Here is an 18,168-nt window from a genome sequence, read left to right as displayed (position 1 = left end):
ACTAAATACTCATTTAACAGACAAACTTCAAAGTCTTCCATTTTTCAGGTGTGGTTTTTTTTTTTAAAACAGTAGTCTGTTATAAATAAAAACCTTAGGGCAATTTTCTACTATACTACAGGGGCCTGCATCTTCTACTGATTTTTTTAAATGACCCAAACCACAGATATTTCTTCCCAAAGACCCAACGTTATCTTTTGATAACTGGGAAACTTTTTTTAAATTCACCTTCCACTCAGAACTCCAGAATTAAAAAAATAAAAAAAAATACAATATGGAGGCACAGACTTCATCTAACTTACAAACTGTATGATGTAAATAAGTGGGTGAACTGTTGAAAAATCCATTCCCTAAGATCTTTCAGCCATAATAGCGTGCCAGGAGATTATATTTCAATTTTTATGCAGTTCTACTCTCTCAGAAAATTACCCTTCATGTATCTTAAATAAAAATATCTCAATTTAAAACCCAGATGTTAAAAATCTAAAACTGTGCAACAATTACTGCTTCCCTCCCACCCCACCCCTTTTTTATTACACTGTACATTTTTCACCCTGACTGCACCTTGTTAGCTGGTTTTTTTTTTAGCTTTATAGAAGTATGACAAGTTCATTTTCGTTTAATCTAAAAGAAAAAACAAAACTGAAAGATACATCTGCTTTCTTTCATGGTACATTTAATAATGTCGGAAGGCTTTTAGAGGATAAAAAAAAATCAACATTTAAAACCAAATCTAAGCTTCATTCCCAGAAATAATTAAGGTTTGGTTAAGACAACATTTCATTTAACCTATTCCAGTTTCCACAAAAAGGTATTTAATTAAAAAAATCTTTAAGTTATTTGGTCCTTTGGCAATTTGCTGCACAAACAATGCCTACTGTACCAAACTCATTTATTGCCTTCAAAATGATTTTAGTTTTATTGATTAGAGTTAAATCTAGTGTCCTTTTTGTTGTACAATAGTGTTGTTCATTTACACAGACTAGGGTGCACAATCTGTGGAAGTTACTCCTGGCACCACAAACAAAATGGTAATGTACTATTAAATAAAACAGTTTTGACATTCTTTAATTTTTTTTTTTGCTGTAGTTCGCAAGTATTTATGCTTCTTTTGCAAAACCTGCTCTTTAAAATCCTCCTTGAGTCACACACAGATCTTTCAGATGCACCCACAATCAACCCCTCCCGCCCCCCAAATCTTCTCATGGGTCTGTCCTCTTTTGTAATCAAACACTGACTGCTTTTTTCCAAAAGCACAATTCTGACCTTCAGATGACTGGGTTCACTCTTCAGATTTCCAGATGAAACTTTTTAATAGGTCTCAGAATCTGAGTCATTAAGTTCATCCTCTTCTGCATATGGGTAGCCATCTTCCCTGCCAATGTTGTTGAAACTACAATAAGAGCTATGTTCACTCCTCATGATTGGCAAGGAGTCAAAGGTTACAGTTTTTGAGGTGTTGGTGTAATGATTAATGGCATTGAATGTAAGGGAAGGTAAAGTGCTGCTTGATGAAACAGGCATCATCGTGGCTAAAATGAGAGCTAGACAATCAGCCACATCCTTATTGGGAGCACAGGCCAAAGCTGGTGTGTAACCTAGAAATCAAAATAAAATCAAAACCATTGTTTAAAAAATAGAAAACGTACAAATTCTTCTAGATCATGCGATCATACAGCTGTAAAAACATTTTAATTGCTTAGCTCTGTTTAAAAAGGAATGTAACCTTAAACAAGATTTTAAATTACAATACAATTTGTTTTTGTAAAGTTTGCTAGTTCAGAAGTATCAATGCTTGCTAGCTGATTACAGGCTATGTATATACACATCTCAACTAAACAGGTTACAGTATATCACACTGGTAGCAGGGATGAAGATCAGGAATAAAGATAAAACCCTGGAAAATCAGAAACTCAGGAGGGTAGGATTTGATTGTTTTATTAGGCAAAGTTAGGAATTTTTGGGTCAGGGAGAAAAAGTGGGATTTCAAACAGCCAGGAAGTTAACTGACTGAAGACAGACACACAATTCCTCTTCCAGTTAACTAACTGCAACCAATAATTATTTTTGAAGGAAATCCATAGGTATTTTAAATCGCTATTATAAAAAAAACAACTGAAAACATGTAAAGCTTCGGGATAAGGAATATCTGCACAGCTATTCAGTTCAGAATAAGCAGTCTTACTTACTGAAATATTTGTCCCAAGCCAAGTTGGCCAAAACATTAGGGTGAGCCGTGAAAGTGAGACAAACAATTTTTGTACAGGTACATTTTAAACAATCTATATTTTGTTACTAAACAGCAATATAAAAGAAGGAGATATGGAGGAGATAAACTTAGAGATCTACAAATGGTGAAGATATGTTAGCAACATTAGCGGGTTAGGACTTGCAGTTTCCTTGCTTTAACACAGTACTATTTCAAACAGCACTATGTTACAGCACACTATGGAACCTTAAGCATGCACCAGCAGGGTCTATGTGGACCAATTAATGCACAACATGTTAGTGCACTTTAGAAATCAAACCCCATAGTGTGCATTACCCCACCATGTAGATTATGACCTTAATGAGTGCCGTGCTCCAACTTTGGCCCCCAGATTAGCAGTGTCTCAACGAATGGAACTTCACATGGATATAGCATCCACATGGCCCTTTGTTTTCGGTTTTCAGTTTTAAGATTTCCCAGGAATTTATTGGGGTTTATTACAAAAATTAAAATTGTGAAAATAGGTGCAAAATATTAACTTCAGTTTTCTGGATAAATATCAGAGTTAACAGGGGGATGGGAGGGCAGAAAAAAAGCAACTAAGAGAAAAGTAAGGAAAAGTGGTTTAATACTGTGATTTATTTCACAAACTATGCATTATAGTACATACACAAGCACACACATACATGTGTATCTTCCATTCCATTGCCTTACTTTAACAGACAGCCTCACATTTCCTGTTAGACTAATTTATTAACAAACATTTACCTAATGTAATGTATTGGATTTTTTTTTTTTTTTTTTTAAACAAATAGCATTTTCATGTACCTGTGTGGTCCAAAATTCTGGTGAACATCAGTAAAAACTAAATAACACCTTTTTTAAAACCTGGGAATTTTTTGGTAAAAATTGTTAAACTGAATAAAGGGCCTTAACTATTCAGTAAAAACCTCTGTAAATAAAGTAAAGCTTTAAAGAGAAGTCCTATGTTTGATTTATATCAGATCAATTAACAAGGTGTAGTCAAGGAGGTAATTTTTATTTTATAAAAATATACTCTACATGCTAAGGAATTGTTTTTGTTGTAAAAGTAGATCTAGTTACTCAAACTTTTAAAGGAAACCTCAATAATTGTTATTGTCTGTTCGACTGATGCTGTACATTAGGTAACTGCACAGATAACTTTTTAACAACTTGTCACAAAGTAATATTTACATGTGACAATATTAAGGAAGAACAGCAAATGGGGGGAGAAGAGCTTGTATTTAAATTATTTATTTGATGAGTACAGACACATTGTGCTCAACACTGTACAGAACAGATTAAGACCCAGTTTCTGCCTCAAGAGCATACAATATTAGAAAAAAGACATAATTCAAATTCAAAAAGCACCAGCTGACCATGTGATAGGGATGTACAAAAGTGTAGCAGATTTTGTTTTTAATGTTATAACAAATCACAACACCTACAGGTTAAAGTTAACAATGATGGTCTTTACAGAAGATATGCATTTGAAGAGGATTCAAAGGAAAGGACTGCTACTGGGATGAAGAAGGCATTTTAGGCAGGCACAGCAGAACAGAAAAAGGCTCAATATTGATACTCAATGCACAGAACTGAAGATAACATAACTGCTGTAGATCTCTTGTGAAGGTGACAAAACAAATGTATTTAGACTGACCATGTGTGTCCCTATTTCTATTACTTGTGAAATTAATGCAACAAAGAAGGAAGAAATAGAGACACACTGATGGCTTTTTATAGTTGAAATTTAAGACATGCTACTTGTTAATGTCCTGTTGACCAATGTTCATCTGGAACAGGACATCCCAGATGGGCAATAAACTCTGAAAAAAATAAAACTATAGGCCAGTCTAAAGATTAAACAAGTTACTTACGTTTAATAATTACTCTCTAAAAGTACCATTTATAATAGATGGATATTCGTGGGGCTTGAGCATTTGTCTTGCACCAGCTAGGAGAGATCTCTAACTCATTCTATATTTAAATATAACCAGCAAGGTGAGGTGATTGCTTGCCTCAAGAAGGATAATGGATGTCTATGCCCTCAACCATCTGCTCTTATATAGCACTTTTCATCCATAGATCTCTAAGTGCTTTACAAAGGTGGCAAATATCCCCATTTGGAATAGATAGGTAAACTGAGGCACAGGGCAGTGAAGTAACTTGTCCCAAGTCACCCAGCAAACACCAGTGGCAGGCAGAGGAATAGAATTCAGGTCCCGAGTCCCAGTCCAGTGCTTTATCCACTCGGCAACACTGCCTCCCGTTAGAGATTTTAAAAGCTCCATTACTACAGGTGAAGACAGAGCTGACTACAATAAGCTCAATGAATACTCCTAAAAATGAACCAAACAAAATTCCCCCATCCCCTAAAGGAAAAAGCAAGAGACACATTATTCATATTCTACTCATAAATAAAAAGGATTATTAGGAGAGAGAACTACAATGCCTGAAGCATATCCAAAGAGGCAACCTTAACAAATTTAACACAGAGCATGGGAAGAGCTGTGACATAATCAGGTGTTGCAGCATTGACATGACAATGAATCACTGCAGAAATGCACAGTCCAGAAAATGATGTTTAGCAGAAGTAAAGAAAACTCATGTAAATGCTCTGCACACCTGAAGTCAGACTAGCTGCTATCACTGGTATAATATTGATGTGAGATGTTAAAGGCAGTCTAAGTAAAGCATAGTAAATTATGCAATCTTGCAAACAATTTTCCAAGGTTTTCTTAGACCAAAAATGGAGATTACTTACTGTAACCAGAGGTTCGATATGTGTGGTCCCCATCTGGATTACAAATGTGGGGTACGCATATGCACCATGCGCCAGAACTGTTTGCAGCAGTGTTGGTTGACTCACGTGCATGTCAGCTATGGGGTGCATTTGAGGTCATTTGAGGCTGCACGGGTTAATGCCCCTTCAGGTCCCTCTTATCGAAAGGTAAAGAGTCCATAGCAGAGGGGGAAGGAGGGCGGGATTGGAATCCAGATAGGGACCACACATTTCAAAGAATCTCCAGTTACAGTGAGTAACCTTCATTTCTTCTTCGAGTGCTGGTCCCTATGTGGATTCCAAAAAAGGGTAATGTAGCAAGCAGTACAGAGCGTGGAAATGTAAAGGCGTGTAAAGGTCCAAGGACTGCAGAGTGGCACAAGAGCCCTTAAGTGAGTGCAGACACTCATCAATTTTGTCACTAAAAAGTTTTTGGTTATCAAAGGGAAGGCCCTCAAACTTGGTCTGGACCTCCTTTGGGTACCCTGACTTTGTAAACATGAGTCTCTACGTAGTACCACACCCGCGGCTAAGGAGCAGGATGCTGTGTCTGCTGAGTCTACCACAGTCTGGAGGGTGACTTGCCACCAATTTGCCTTCTTCAACCAGAGATTGAAACTCGGCATGTTTATCTTCTGGGAGAGAGGTCTGAAAATCCGCCAGTTTGACATATATTTGGAAGTTGTATTTCACCAGCATAGCTGGTCACTGGCTGTGTGAAACTGCAGGCCTTCCAAAGTATAGACCTTATGGCCAATCAGGTCCAGTTTATTGGCTGCTCAATCCAGAGGGGTGGTCTTGAAGTGCTGTTGTCTAACACACACTGTTGACGTCTGGATCACTGAAGAATTGGGTGGTTAGTGTGTGAACAGAAAGTCTGTATCTTTTGCAGGGACAAAGTTTCTGCATTCTGCTCTCTTAGGTGCAGGCACACATGATGCAGGAGCATGCCAGACTGTCCAAGCTGGTTAAAGAAGTGCACTGTATATGGGAAGAGTGGTGTGCAAGGGTCCCGCTGGCTGCAGAATGCCCAGGAACTTGTCCTCTAGGTCCTTTATGTTCTCCGCCGTTAGGTTAAGATTTTTTGCCATGCATCAGAGCAGGTCTTGGTATTGACCATGGTGATTCGGGGAAGAAAGAGAAGACAGATTGAATACCTTGTCCAGGGAGGAAGATGTTCCCATGGGGGTTGGTGGCTCCATCGGTTCCGGTGGTGTTGATGGTGTTGCTCGCTGATAAAGAAAGGCATTTCAGCTTCTCCTCTATTTATATGCTGATTATGTGCTTGGTATTGTACAGAGCACTGAGGAAGACACAGCCCCTGCCTCATGGTTTTACAGCCTAACATTTCAATTACGACTTCACGTCTAGTCTCAATCTAGTTACATTTGAAACTCCAAAGCGGTCAGATAAATCTCTATTCTCTCAGGAGTTATGCCAAGGTGACTGAGTATGAGTAACAGGATGCAAGAGATTCCCTGATTCTGGGTGATTTAATTAATTGAAAGTATTATAGTTTCCATCTCAATAAAAATCTCATCTTGATAGGCTGTTTCCATCTCAAATGATCCTGAATTGCATTTGTCTCCACTGCTATAGAAGCCTATCAAATAAAGAACCAAAATCTTTCTTGAGTGTATTCAGAATTACTACTAGAAATAAAGAAAGACATGTGACCTGTTTTCCTTACCTGAAAACATTTAGGCTTGGTCTACAGCTAAAACTTAGGTTGACCTCGCTATGTCACTCAGGATATGAAAAATTCAAATCCCTGAGATGTTAAACCAACCTAATCCCCAGTCTAAACAGCACTAGGTTGGAGAGGTGGATTTACTACAGTGATGGAAGAATCTGCAGCTGTAGCATTTATAGTGTAGACATACCCTTTGATACTACAGTGATGGGTGCTAAGCCCTATGATTGGCAGACAGATATACAACAGTCATCATGTCAAGAATAGATCTCATGCCTACAAAGGTATTTGTTGTTCCCATGAAACGCCTTTTGTGCCAAGATAAAAAAAAGGTTGTAGTAGTAATGGATGCTTTCTGTTTTCTCCTTCCCACTAATCCTATCATGACTTCCACAATCCTGAACTGGATTTACCAATCCCTTATAAAAGGCCAAGACAGACAAATCTTGTCCTCTGTCAGCTCAAACCATCATCATCTTGCTCTCTCTCGTTCTAAACTGACATGGCCATGCCAAAGTCAGATTGTATTCATAATGGACATCCCCAGGACTGCTGAAAACAAAGAAATTAAACTGTCGCTATAAAGAAAAAACAGAAACCAAATGATAACTAAATTAGATAAAAACAACAGGCCCTTTCAATTTAAAGTTAAAGTTCACATGTTACACTTACCTCTAAGTCCCTCTAACAATTGTGCGATTTCTACTAAAATGTTTCTCTCTCCCCTGTTGCAGTGTTAAAGGTCCACACAAACAGGGGGACTGACTTACTACATAGGGGAAATGGAGAAACTGAACATACAAATAGTTCTGTCAAATTCACAACTGACACAAACTAACAAAAAATATTTTACCCTTATAATTTCTTTTCGTTTTAGAGATCTACTGATGTGGCAAACACCACTTCTGATAAAAAATGTTTCGGATAGAACTGAGTGTTCCTTTAAGCAGTGAAATATCAGAAACATAATGGGAAGTTACAAGAAAAAGAAAGAAAAAGCTTAGAAAGTGATTGGAACTATGAATTTCACAGGCATTTCTGTTTTAAAAAAAGCAGCAACCACTGAGAATTACTTTTCTTGCTAGGAAATAAAACAGTACTGGAGAATTACAGAGCTTTTCAGAGATGAGAAAAGAAACTGATAGTTGATGGAGTTAAATTCCATTATGCACCAACAAGGTGCACGATTTCACCTTTGTGCTGAGACAATTATGTTTCCTTGTTTCTATGTGCTGCAAAGCTCTTATAAGCCAGAAACCTGAGACCCAAAAATGGGATCTATGGTGATTATAGATTTCTAAAGGTATGTATTAAGACATTTTAGTGAACTGCAAGCCTATTAAGCTCAAGTAACTAATACCCGAAAGTAGGAGTATACTCTGATACGGTGCTATTATTATTATTGTTTCCAATATTACTAAAACAATTGTATTTACACATAATATAATCAGACTTCAATATCAAATCAATTTGTGCCTGATAATGTGTTCCAAAATCAATCAGGTTCTTCCATTTCTCCTGCTTTGCTAACCGGACCCAGCATCAATATGTCCCATTCTTCTAAGGAGGGAGTCCATCATACAACCCATATCAAATTTAAGAAAGTTTACCACTTTCCAAACCAAGAGCATAAACTATAGTTCCTTACTGGAAAACAAGGTAAATTTTATTCTTACCATTTTCATCTACAGCAAGTACACTTGCTCCCTTGCCTAAAAGTTCTTGAACTACAACTGTTAATCCATTTCGAGCAGCAACATGCAGAGGTCTGTGAAGACAAACACACCTGGTCATAAAACAAGCCTCAAAAAAAGAGACAAAAGAATATTTAAGAATCAGGTGCCCATCTAATTGACAATCATATTATGTATATCCTTTATTTGTTCTGTTCCTTAGCTTAAGGAATATAAAAATTAAAGGAAAATTATTTAAAATTTTCCTTTATTTAAAAATAAGAAGGAAAGAATGTAAAGTTGAATAACCATTATTCCTCTTAACAACAAAGAACATTTATGCAATAAAAATTTATGTCTTAAGTAATTGTTCCTTTTTATGACACATGACATTGTGAGGGAATAACGCTTGATCTGGCATGTCTGATTATAAAAAAAAAATCAAAGAGAACTTGTTAAAAGGGTAGCAACATTAATGCTCCCTTTTTCACTTTAGTGCTAATATAGCAGCTAGTTGTATCCATAATGAAAATAATTGTAAACCATCATTGCAATCTGAAAGTAGACCACTATAGGAATATTAGAGAAGCCGAGGTACGCTCAATATGGATGTACTAGGCTTCTGTCTTAAGCCAAGACAGATGAGAAGGAACTGAGGGTGGTTCACCAGCACATCCCTGTATAGCCTTGGTATCCAACTAAAGGAGGCATTCGGGCATATGTGACTCTGAAAAGGAGCATCCACAGGGACACTATTCAAAGAACAATTGCACTCATTGTCTGTAGCTCAAAATATTAAAGTTCAAGAAGTAAGCAGCATTAAAACCATGAATAAACTGAAATCCATTTGAAAACAGTTATTGCTGTCAGCATTCACCTTGCTAAAAAAGTTACATAATTTGTGATGCACTCTGGGATCTCAGCATAAAACACTCACTCAAAGTAGAAAACAGGGTTACTTACCAGTAACTGTTGTTCTTCGAGATGTGTTGCTCATGTCCATTCCAATATGGGTGAATGCACACCAGCGTGCACGGTTCCCGGAACTTTTTTCCCCTTAGCAGTACCCATAGGGCCGGCTCTGGTGCCCCCTGGAGTGCCGCACACATGCCACGGCACATGAGGCACTGGCCGGCCCCATGCCCCCTCATTCCCTTCTTTCGGCCAACTCCAACAGCGGGGACGGAGGGTGGGTGTGGAATGGATATGAGCAACACATCTCGAAGAACAACAGTTACTGTTAAGTAACTTGTTTTCTACTTCGAGTGATTGCTCATATCCATTCCACTATAGGTGATAAATAAGCAATACCCTGGAGGTGGGTAGGAGTTACCGGTGAGCTGCCCTCAGCACGGCTCTGCCAAATCCCGCGTCCCCTCTCGCCTGCTGAACAATGGCATAGTGGGGCGTGAAGGTGTGCACTGACGACCAGGTGGCAGCTCTGCAGATGTTCTGCAGGGGCACTCTCTCTAGGAAGGCCACAGAGGAGGCCTGAGTTCTGGTTGAGTGAGCTGTGATGACACCCGAAAGCGGCACATTCACCTCCTCATAGCAGCACTTGATGCAGGATGTGATCCATGTGGAGATGTGCTGGGCGGAGACAGGTGATCCTTTCATCCAGTCCGCCACTGCGACGAAGAGCTGCGTCGATTTCCGGAATGGCTTTGTCCTTGATGTAGTAGGCCAGGGCTCGTCTCACGTCCGGCGAATGCCATCTCCGTTCCTTTTCCAAACCATGCGGTTTGGGAAAACACAGGGAGAGATTTATCTTGGTTACAATGAAATTGGGAAACCACCGTGGGCAGGGAGGCTGGGCGCGGCCTCAACTGCACCTTATCCTTATAGAGTACTGTATAAGGGGGCTCCGAGGTCAAGGCCCTGATCTCGGAGACCCTCCTAGCTGAGGTAATGGCCACCAAGAGGGCTACCTTCCATGAAAGCATGAGCAGAGGGGATGAAGCCATGGGTTCAAAGGGGGGCCCCATGAGTCTAGAGAGGACCAGGCTGAGATCCCAGGGAGGCACCGGGTCACGGACCTGCGAATAAAGCCTCTCCACCCCCTTGAGGAACCTGACCGACATGGGATGGGAGAACAGGGATCTCCCCTCTAGTGGCTGATGGAAGTCCGAAATGGCCACCAGGTGAACCTTCAGCGAGACCAGTGCCAGACCCTGGAGCTTTAGTTGAAGCAGGTACTCCAGGATCGCCTGCATAGGTGAGAGGCTGGGCGGAATGCCCTAGGACTCCGCCCAAGAGGTAAACAATTTCCACTTAGTCTGATACATGACCTGTGTAGAAGGTTTCCTGCTGCCCAGCAGGATTTGCTGGACCTGCACCGCACAGGTTCTCTCTCCCTCTGTCAGCCCGAGACCCTCCAGGCCATGAGCTGCAGGGAGTCCAGGTCCAGGTGCAACTGATGACCGTGGTCCTGGGAGAGATGGTCGTGCCGCCTCAGGCTAGAGCAGTGAGAATATGACATCCACCCTGTCCCTGTTTATTTTCAGTAGGACTTTGGGCAGGAGTGGAATGGGCGGGAACGCATACCTGGGGGTGTCCGTCCAGTCACTGAGGAACGCGTCTGAAATCGACCCAGTCTCACGATCCCGGCGCAAGCCAAACCTTGGCACTGCGCGTTCCAAGCTGATGCAAATAGATCCAGTTGGGCAACACCCTACCTTTGGAAGACTGTAAACACTACCTCCGGGTGCAGCGACCAGTCGTGATGGGGTAGAAATGTCCTGCTGAGGCGATCCACCTGGTCATTCCTCACCCCCAGGGGGTTAGAGGCAGTCAAGTGGAAGTCGTGTCTCATGGCAAAGCCCCACAGATGGGTAGCTTCCTCGCAGAGAGCCGAGGAGCACACCCCTCCCTGCTTGTTTATATAAACATAGCTGCGGTGTTGCCTGTCAGCACCTGCACCACTCTGCCTGCCAGGAATCGGAGGAACAGCCTGCACGCTAGGTGAATAGCCCTCAGCTCCTTCATGTTGATGTGCAGGCGCCTGTCCTCCCCCGACCAGAGCCCCTGAATGCTCAGGTAGGCCCTGATGTGGGCTCCCCATCCCACATCTGAGGCGTCGGAGATTAAGGTGACCGACGGGACCAGTTTCCTGAACGGAACACGTTTCCATACTGTCCTGGGGGATCTCCACCAGTCTAGGGAGGCGAGGGCAGGCGGGGAACTGTGACCCGGTGTCTGCTCGGCACATACCCGAGGCCAACCACGCCTGAAGCGGCCTGAGACTCAGGCGAGCTAGTCTCACTACGTACGTGCAGGCCGCCATGTGGCCTAACAGCTGAAGGCAGTGCCTGGCTGTTGTCATGAGGCATCGGTGTAGCTGGGAGATAAGAAACCATACCTCAAAGTGTGGCTGAAGTAGGAAGGCTGTGGCCTGGGAAGCATCCAGAGTGGCCCCAATGAATTTTATGCGTTGCACCGGGGTTAGAATGGACTTCTGCTTGTTTACGAGCAGTCCCAGCCTGCTGCATGTGGGGCAAGTGAGGGTCACGCTCTCCTGCACTTGGAACTCGGACCTGCCCCTGTTCAGCCGATTGTCCAGGTAAGGGAAGATTTGTACACCCTTTCGCCTCAGGTGGGCCGCCGCTACCACCATGCGTTTGGTGAACACCCTTGGAAGATGGCCAAAGGGCAGGGCTGTAAATGGGTAGTGGGAGCCAGCCACCATAAAGCGGAAGAAGCACCTGTGGCTGGCGAGGATGGACACATGAAAGTATGCATCCTTGAGGTCAAGGGCGGCATACCAGGCTCCTGGATCCAGGAAGTATGGGTCACAGACCCCTCTCTGCTTTTTTAAATTACTTGTCTGCAGTCACCCAGCAGGAAATCAGGACTAGAACTCAGGGTCTCCTGGGTCAGAGTCCAGTGTTCTATTCACTAGGTCACACCACCTCCTCTTGGGGACGCTCATTCAGGATAGAAGGGCCTTAACCTGGTCAGGCAGGACGGGATGGGTCCAGGAGAGCAGTATGGGTGCCACCCTCAGGCGCACTATCAAAACTGTCTCCTACGATTGCCCGACCCCCTGGGGACCCCTGCTGGGGGGAGGAGGGGGAGGAGGAGTCGTGAATGACTAATTCCATCTCCTAAACCCCGTATTTCTGTCCCTATTTCTGTAGGGTTGAAAGGGTCTAGGCGGAGGCCTTGTTGCCACTGCACCTGGGGCCATGACTGTCATGGGCGGAAAGAAGAGACTGAGGGGGCATAGAGCCGGCAGTGCCTCTCCAGGGGGCACCAGAACCGGCCCTACGGGTACTGCTAAGTGGAAAAAAGTTCCAGGAACCGTGCATGCTGGCGTGCACTCACCTATATTGGAATGGATATGAGCAAATCACTCGAAGTAGAACTGACTGTAAAATAAACTTCCATACCAGTAAAATATTTTAAACACTAACATTATTCAAGTTTTGTGCAGTTCAGTGTATGACATTTCTTGTCAGTCAGAAAAGGGTCATAGATTTTTCCCTTTGAGATCCATATAAGCCGTGTGGTTGAGTCAGGTTGTTTGGAAGAAATTAAAATATTCTGTCCCCATCCTTCTTAAGAGTGCCCCCATTCTCTATATCTCTTTTTGTTCCCCTTATTGTCTCCCAGCTGTGTTCTCTCCACCTTTCTGCCTTTCATTAGCCAGGCACCAGGACAACCAGCCACCACCTCATCCACATTCTCCTTTTTGCTGACGGTATTCCATGCTGCTTATCCAACATGGTGAGCAGCAAGACCAGAGGAAGAGAAGCAGCCTAGCTATCTAATTCCCAAGTCAAAGCAACCCCTAACAGACAGAAGGTGATACTGCAAGGAAATCTCTTGAGCAACAATTTGATGGGAGAGATTCCAGCAGGGGAACAGGAACACACGACAGGATTGCTAATGCTAAACCACACACACGAGTTGTTTAGCAGCCCTGATAAATGTTTGTTTTCTTCTGATTGTTAAGCCTAATTGAAAGCAGTTTAGAAATCCATGTGGGTAGGAGTTCCATACTGCCAATATCACATATATCACTTTTTAAGAGAAAATACAAAAGAATCACTTATTAAAACCCTCCCTCCCTGTTCCAAATACATTTCACAGTTTTATAGTATGAAATACTTAATTTTGGAATTTCCCTTTAACTCGTCTCAAAAAACAGTTTTGAAATAAATTTTTTTAGATGTAATGTTAGCTAAAACACACCATATTGTCACTCTGTTTTAATAAAAGTAAACAAAACAAAATGAACTGTTTCCATTTAAATAGCTTTTTCTTTTAAATAAAAACTGAAGCATGAAAGGACTCTTCAGCCAGTTTTTTCAGAATTAGTGAAGTCATCCTGTTTTTTTTTTAAACAGCAAACAACAAGGTTACTTACCAGTAACTGATGTTCTTCGAGATGTGTTACTCACGTCCATTCCTCTATAGGTGCGTGCACACCTCTGTGCACAGCTACCGAAACTTTTTTCCCCTTAGCAAATCCCATAGGGTCAGCTCTAGCGCCCCCTGGAGTCCCACACACATGCCGCATTATATGAGGCGCTGCTGGCCCTACGCCCCCTCAGTCCCTTCTTTCTGCCAATTCCGGCGGCGGGGATGGGGGGTGGGTTGTGGAATGGACATGAGCAACACATCTTGAAGAACATCAGTTACTGGTAAGAAACCTTGTTTTCTTCTTCGAGTGCTTGCTCGAGTGCATTCCACTATAGATGACTAACAAGCAGTACCTTGGAGGTGGGCCAGAGTTAGCGGTGAGCTACCTGCAGCCCAGCTCTGCTGAAGCCCACGTCTTCCTGCGCTCGTTGGACAGAGGCGTACTGGGACATGAAGGTATGTACTCCAGCCTGGCAGCTGCACTGCAGATGCCCTGCCCTGGCACTTCCGTTAGGAAGGCTGTAGATGGAGCTTGAGCTCTGTTGAGCGAGCTGTGATGGCACTTGGAAGGGGCACCTTCACCTGCCCGTAGCTGAACGCGATGCAGGAAGTTATTCACAAGGAAAACGTGCTGGGCGACAACCAGTGAACCTTTCATCCGGTCAGCTGCTGTGACGAAGAGCTGCATCGCTCTTTGGAATGGCCTCGTATACCTGATGTAGAAGCTAGGGCCCCTCTCACGTTTTTAACAAGTGCTGTCTTCTCTTCTCCTCTGAACCGTGCGGTTCAGGGAAGACGTAGGGAGAATATATGTTGGTCACAATGAAACTAGGAAACCACCTTAGGCCGGAAGGCCTGGTGCTGTCTCATACCTCATCTTATAGACTACAGTATGGGGGGGGGGAGCTCCGAGGTCAGAGCCCTTATCCTGGAGGCCTTCCTTGCTGAGGTAAGCCTCCCCTGGAAGGCCACCTTCCCGGAAGGCCGGAGTAGACATCATGACACAGTGGGTTCTCGGGGAGTAGGGGGCTGGGAAAGGACCAAGTCAAGATCCCAGAGATGCATCAGATGGAGAACTGCAACTCCCCCTCCAACGACTGATGGAAGGCTGATATGGCTGCTAGGTGGGCCTTCAGGGAGGACAATCAGTCAGTCCCTGGAGCTCTAACAGTGGCAAGTATTTCCCGGATCGCCTGCACTGGTGAGAGGCTAGGCAGACTACCTCGGGACTCCTCCTGGTAGGCAACAGCCACTTCCATTTAACCCGGTACACGACCTGCGTGGAGGGCTTCCTGCTACCCAGCAGGACTCATTGGACTTGTTCTGAGCGGCTTGCTCATCACCTCTCAGCCAGTGATCCATCACTCTCTGAGGTGTCGAGGGTCCAGGTTTGGGCACCACAGGTGACCGTGATCCTGGGAGTTCGGATCACGCTGTCTTGGAGGCTCCCGAGGCAGTGATCGAGAAATCCAGCAGTATGATGAACCCGTGCTGGTGTGGCCAGGCCGGAACATTCAAGATGGCATCTGTTTAACCCGTCCTCGTCTTTAGCAGGACTGTATGCAGGAGGAGAAAGGCGGGAAGTGAATATGAAACGCTACAGACAGACGGCATTGGTGATCGCCCCCGCCCCTTGACCACAGAGAGAGCAGCACTATGGACACTTCATGCTTCACTCCGATATGGACAGATTCCCCTTCCAGATGGTCGTAGATGCACTTTGTGGGCACAGCAACCCATCGTGGTAAGGAAGAGCAACCCCTTGGCGCGGTCTGCCTTGTCGTTTATCACCCCCGGGGAGGTGATCACCGCTAGGTCCTAAGGACCGATAACTTCCCTTCATAAGGCTGACAAATGGGCTCCCCCTGCCTGTTGATGTAGTACATGGTTGCAGCACTGTCTGTCAGCACCTGTACCTCCCTGCCCTCGATAACACAGAGAAACATTCCGCAAGCCCTGCGAGCGTTTCGCAGATCCTTACATCGGTGTGCTGACGCCTCTCCTCCCTTGGACAGGCACCTTGTGAGCTGAGGTCAGTGCTGATATGGCACTTTACCCTCTGCTCAAAGTGACTGATATCAGGGTAACTGAAGGAGCCTATTCTATGAACGGAATGCCCTTTCACACATCCTGAGGAGTCGTTCACCAGTCTAGGGAGGCTAGGGCTTGCTGCTGTTTTTTTTGTTTTGTTTTGTTTTGTTTTTGGCGGGGGCGAAGGGGGGTAGGTTGGGGATCGTAGCCTCCCAGTGTAGAAGTTACCTGCTCAAACTGTATCCCAGGGCCGTGACTGAAGCGGCCTAAGCATCAGGCTAGCTAGCCTCACCACACAGGTGTAGGCCACCCTGTGACCTATCAGCTGTCAGCAACGTTTTGCTGTTGTCGTAGGGCATTTGTGCAGGTGGGCCATCCTGAAGGACTGTCCCACAGCACGGCTGGGGCAAGAAGGTCTGGTCCGGGAAGCAACCGGTCACGCCGATGCATTCTGTAGGCTGCCCTGAGGTAATGTGAACTTTTCTGTGTTTACCAGCAGGACCCACCAGCCGCAAGTGGCGCCTGACCGGCTCACACTGCTCTGGACTTGGGACCTAGGCCTGCCTGGGTGAATCTTGCACCATCAAGCGCACAGCTACCACTGCCAGGCCTTCAGTGAACACTCTCGGGGCCAAGTAACAGGCCACAGGGTAAAGCTGCAAAGCGTTAGAGGGAGTCAACCCCTACGAAATGAAGAAAGCTTTGAAGATATGCGTCCCTGACGTCCAGGGGGGCATACCGGGCCCCTGTTTCCAATACGAGCTGGGGAGACCATGCGAGACTTGAGTCCCTTGTTCAGTATTTGTGAGATGACGTAGGTCTGCCACCGTTCTTAAATCCCTCCCCCCCCCCCTTTTTTTTTTTTTTTAGGGGATGAGGAAGTACCTCGAGTAGGACCTCTTCTGCTATGCCCTGTGGGACTTTTCCCACTGCTCCAGGCTGAGGCAGCCTCAACCTCTTGGATGTGGAATTGCTACTGAGAGGGAGGAAGTGGGAGGTGTCGGGGGGAGGAGACGACCGGGGGCCCTAGCTCCCGAACTATATCAAGGACCCAGTGGTCCGAAGGCGTTCTGGCTCACATGAACCTGAAGGAGGGTATAGGCTAGGGCACTGCCCTTGTGTGCACCATCAGAAAGGGCCTTTACCGATTGCCCTATCGCCAAGAGGACCCTTACTGAGGGCTTAAGGAGCCACTCAGGGCGGATGGTGTCTCCCAGACCCCCTGACTCTGTCCCATTGCCCATAGGTCGCAAGACGGCCATGGCTGACACCTCTGCTGCTGCTGTCCTTGGGGGACCTGCCTGACACCTAAAGGTCTGTGGCGTGTAGTGGCCCAGGGAACAGAGCGTGGTCTTGGAGTCCTTGCGACCATGCAGCTCCGCATCCATCTGAACCAAACAGAAGGCTGACTTGTCCAAGGAAGGGCCCGGGATGGGCTGCTGGAACTTTTTGGGACAGCCTGGGATTGCAGCCACTAACCTCTAGGCATGCCGATGGCAGGGGGTATGGCTCTTCCCAATGAACCAGAAGCAACTGAGGATGCCTGGAGCGCTGCTCTAGCTCCCGTGGTACCCTCTTCTGCAATGGCATACAAGTTCAGCGCCTGCTGCCGGGCAGAGCCTCAGCAAAGCGGCTCCCTGAGTCCCCCGAGGGCTCACTTTCTACTTGCTGGTAGTACTACTGAATAAAATTTTTCTCCAAACAAGTCTGGCTTGCAATCGCCCTTGTTCTCTGGAGTAGAGCCCGGCTGCCCTGCCTATCCCTGTGGTTTGTAGCAACCACCACCAGGGACCTGGGGCAGGGGTGATGAACAGTATTCAAACCCCTTGGCTGAGGTGTAATACTCTTCTCGGTTCATTTAGACATTGGGCTACGGAGGGGGGGGGGCCGTTGCCATGAAACCCTCACTATGTTGAGCACCCCTCGGTAGACCAGGAAGGCTACCACATTGTGGAGCCCACCGATAACGCGTTAAAGATTGCCTGATGCCGCTTTTGCTCCTTCGCCTCCAGCCCCAAGGTGGAGGCCACCTCTTGAGCAGTTCCCAGTGTGCCCTAGAATCAACCAGGGCTGGGGAGCGAGATTCATCTGGCAGGGGGAGGGGGAGGGGGAGGAAGGCTCTGCACGCCACAGCACCTTTTCCTGCCAACAGGCGGTCCCCACAGGAATCCCTGCCCATGGGGCTAAGTCGTCATTAGAGAGCGAATGGGGCCCCTTCCCTGTACCTGAGGCACTGATTACATCCCCAAGGGGTTGACGGACCGTGGTCCCGTCCACCTTCGGGAAACCCCCTAGGCCTCCATACTATCCATACTGGGGTGACTATTGCCTCCAAGGCCATCCGCCTGGAGCTCTGGTACCTTTCGTTGGTGGCAGCTCTCCCAGGTACTACATC

The 18,168-nt window shown here is 45.2% G+C and overlaps 1 protein-coding gene across 3 annotated transcripts in view; it reads right to left on the bottom strand.

Annotated features, from left to right (window-relative positions):
• Positions 1–524: 524 nt before the first annotated feature.
• The window catches only part of ANKRD28 (ankyrin repeat domain 28), a 220,584-nt gene continuing 202,940 nt past the window's right edge, over positions 525–18,168 (bottom strand). For all 3 annotated transcript variants that reach the window (XM_067561969.1, XM_067561968.1, XM_067561967.1), the window contains 2 exons: positions 8,382–8,473; positions 525–1,598 (listed from right to left, as the gene is read on the bottom strand). In XM_067561969.1, coding sequence (XP_067418070.1) covers positions 1,312–1,598; positions 8,382–8,473 — 379 coding nt within the window. In that variant the 3' untranslated portion in view covers positions 525–1,311. The remainder of the gene's footprint in view (positions 1,599–8,381; positions 8,474–18,168) is intronic.

The sequence above is a fragment of the Emydura macquarii genome, unplaced genomic scaffold (genome assembly GCF_026122565.2).
Source record: "Emydura macquarii macquarii isolate MOO-44397 ecotype Brisbane River unplaced genomic scaffold, CSIRO-AGI_Emac_v2 contig_2422, whole genome shotgun sequence".
NCBI classification, from domain to species: Eukaryota; Metazoa; Chordata; order Testudines; family Chelidae; genus Emydura; species Emydura macquarii.
This window is presented reverse-complemented; position numbering and strand designations above follow the sequence as displayed.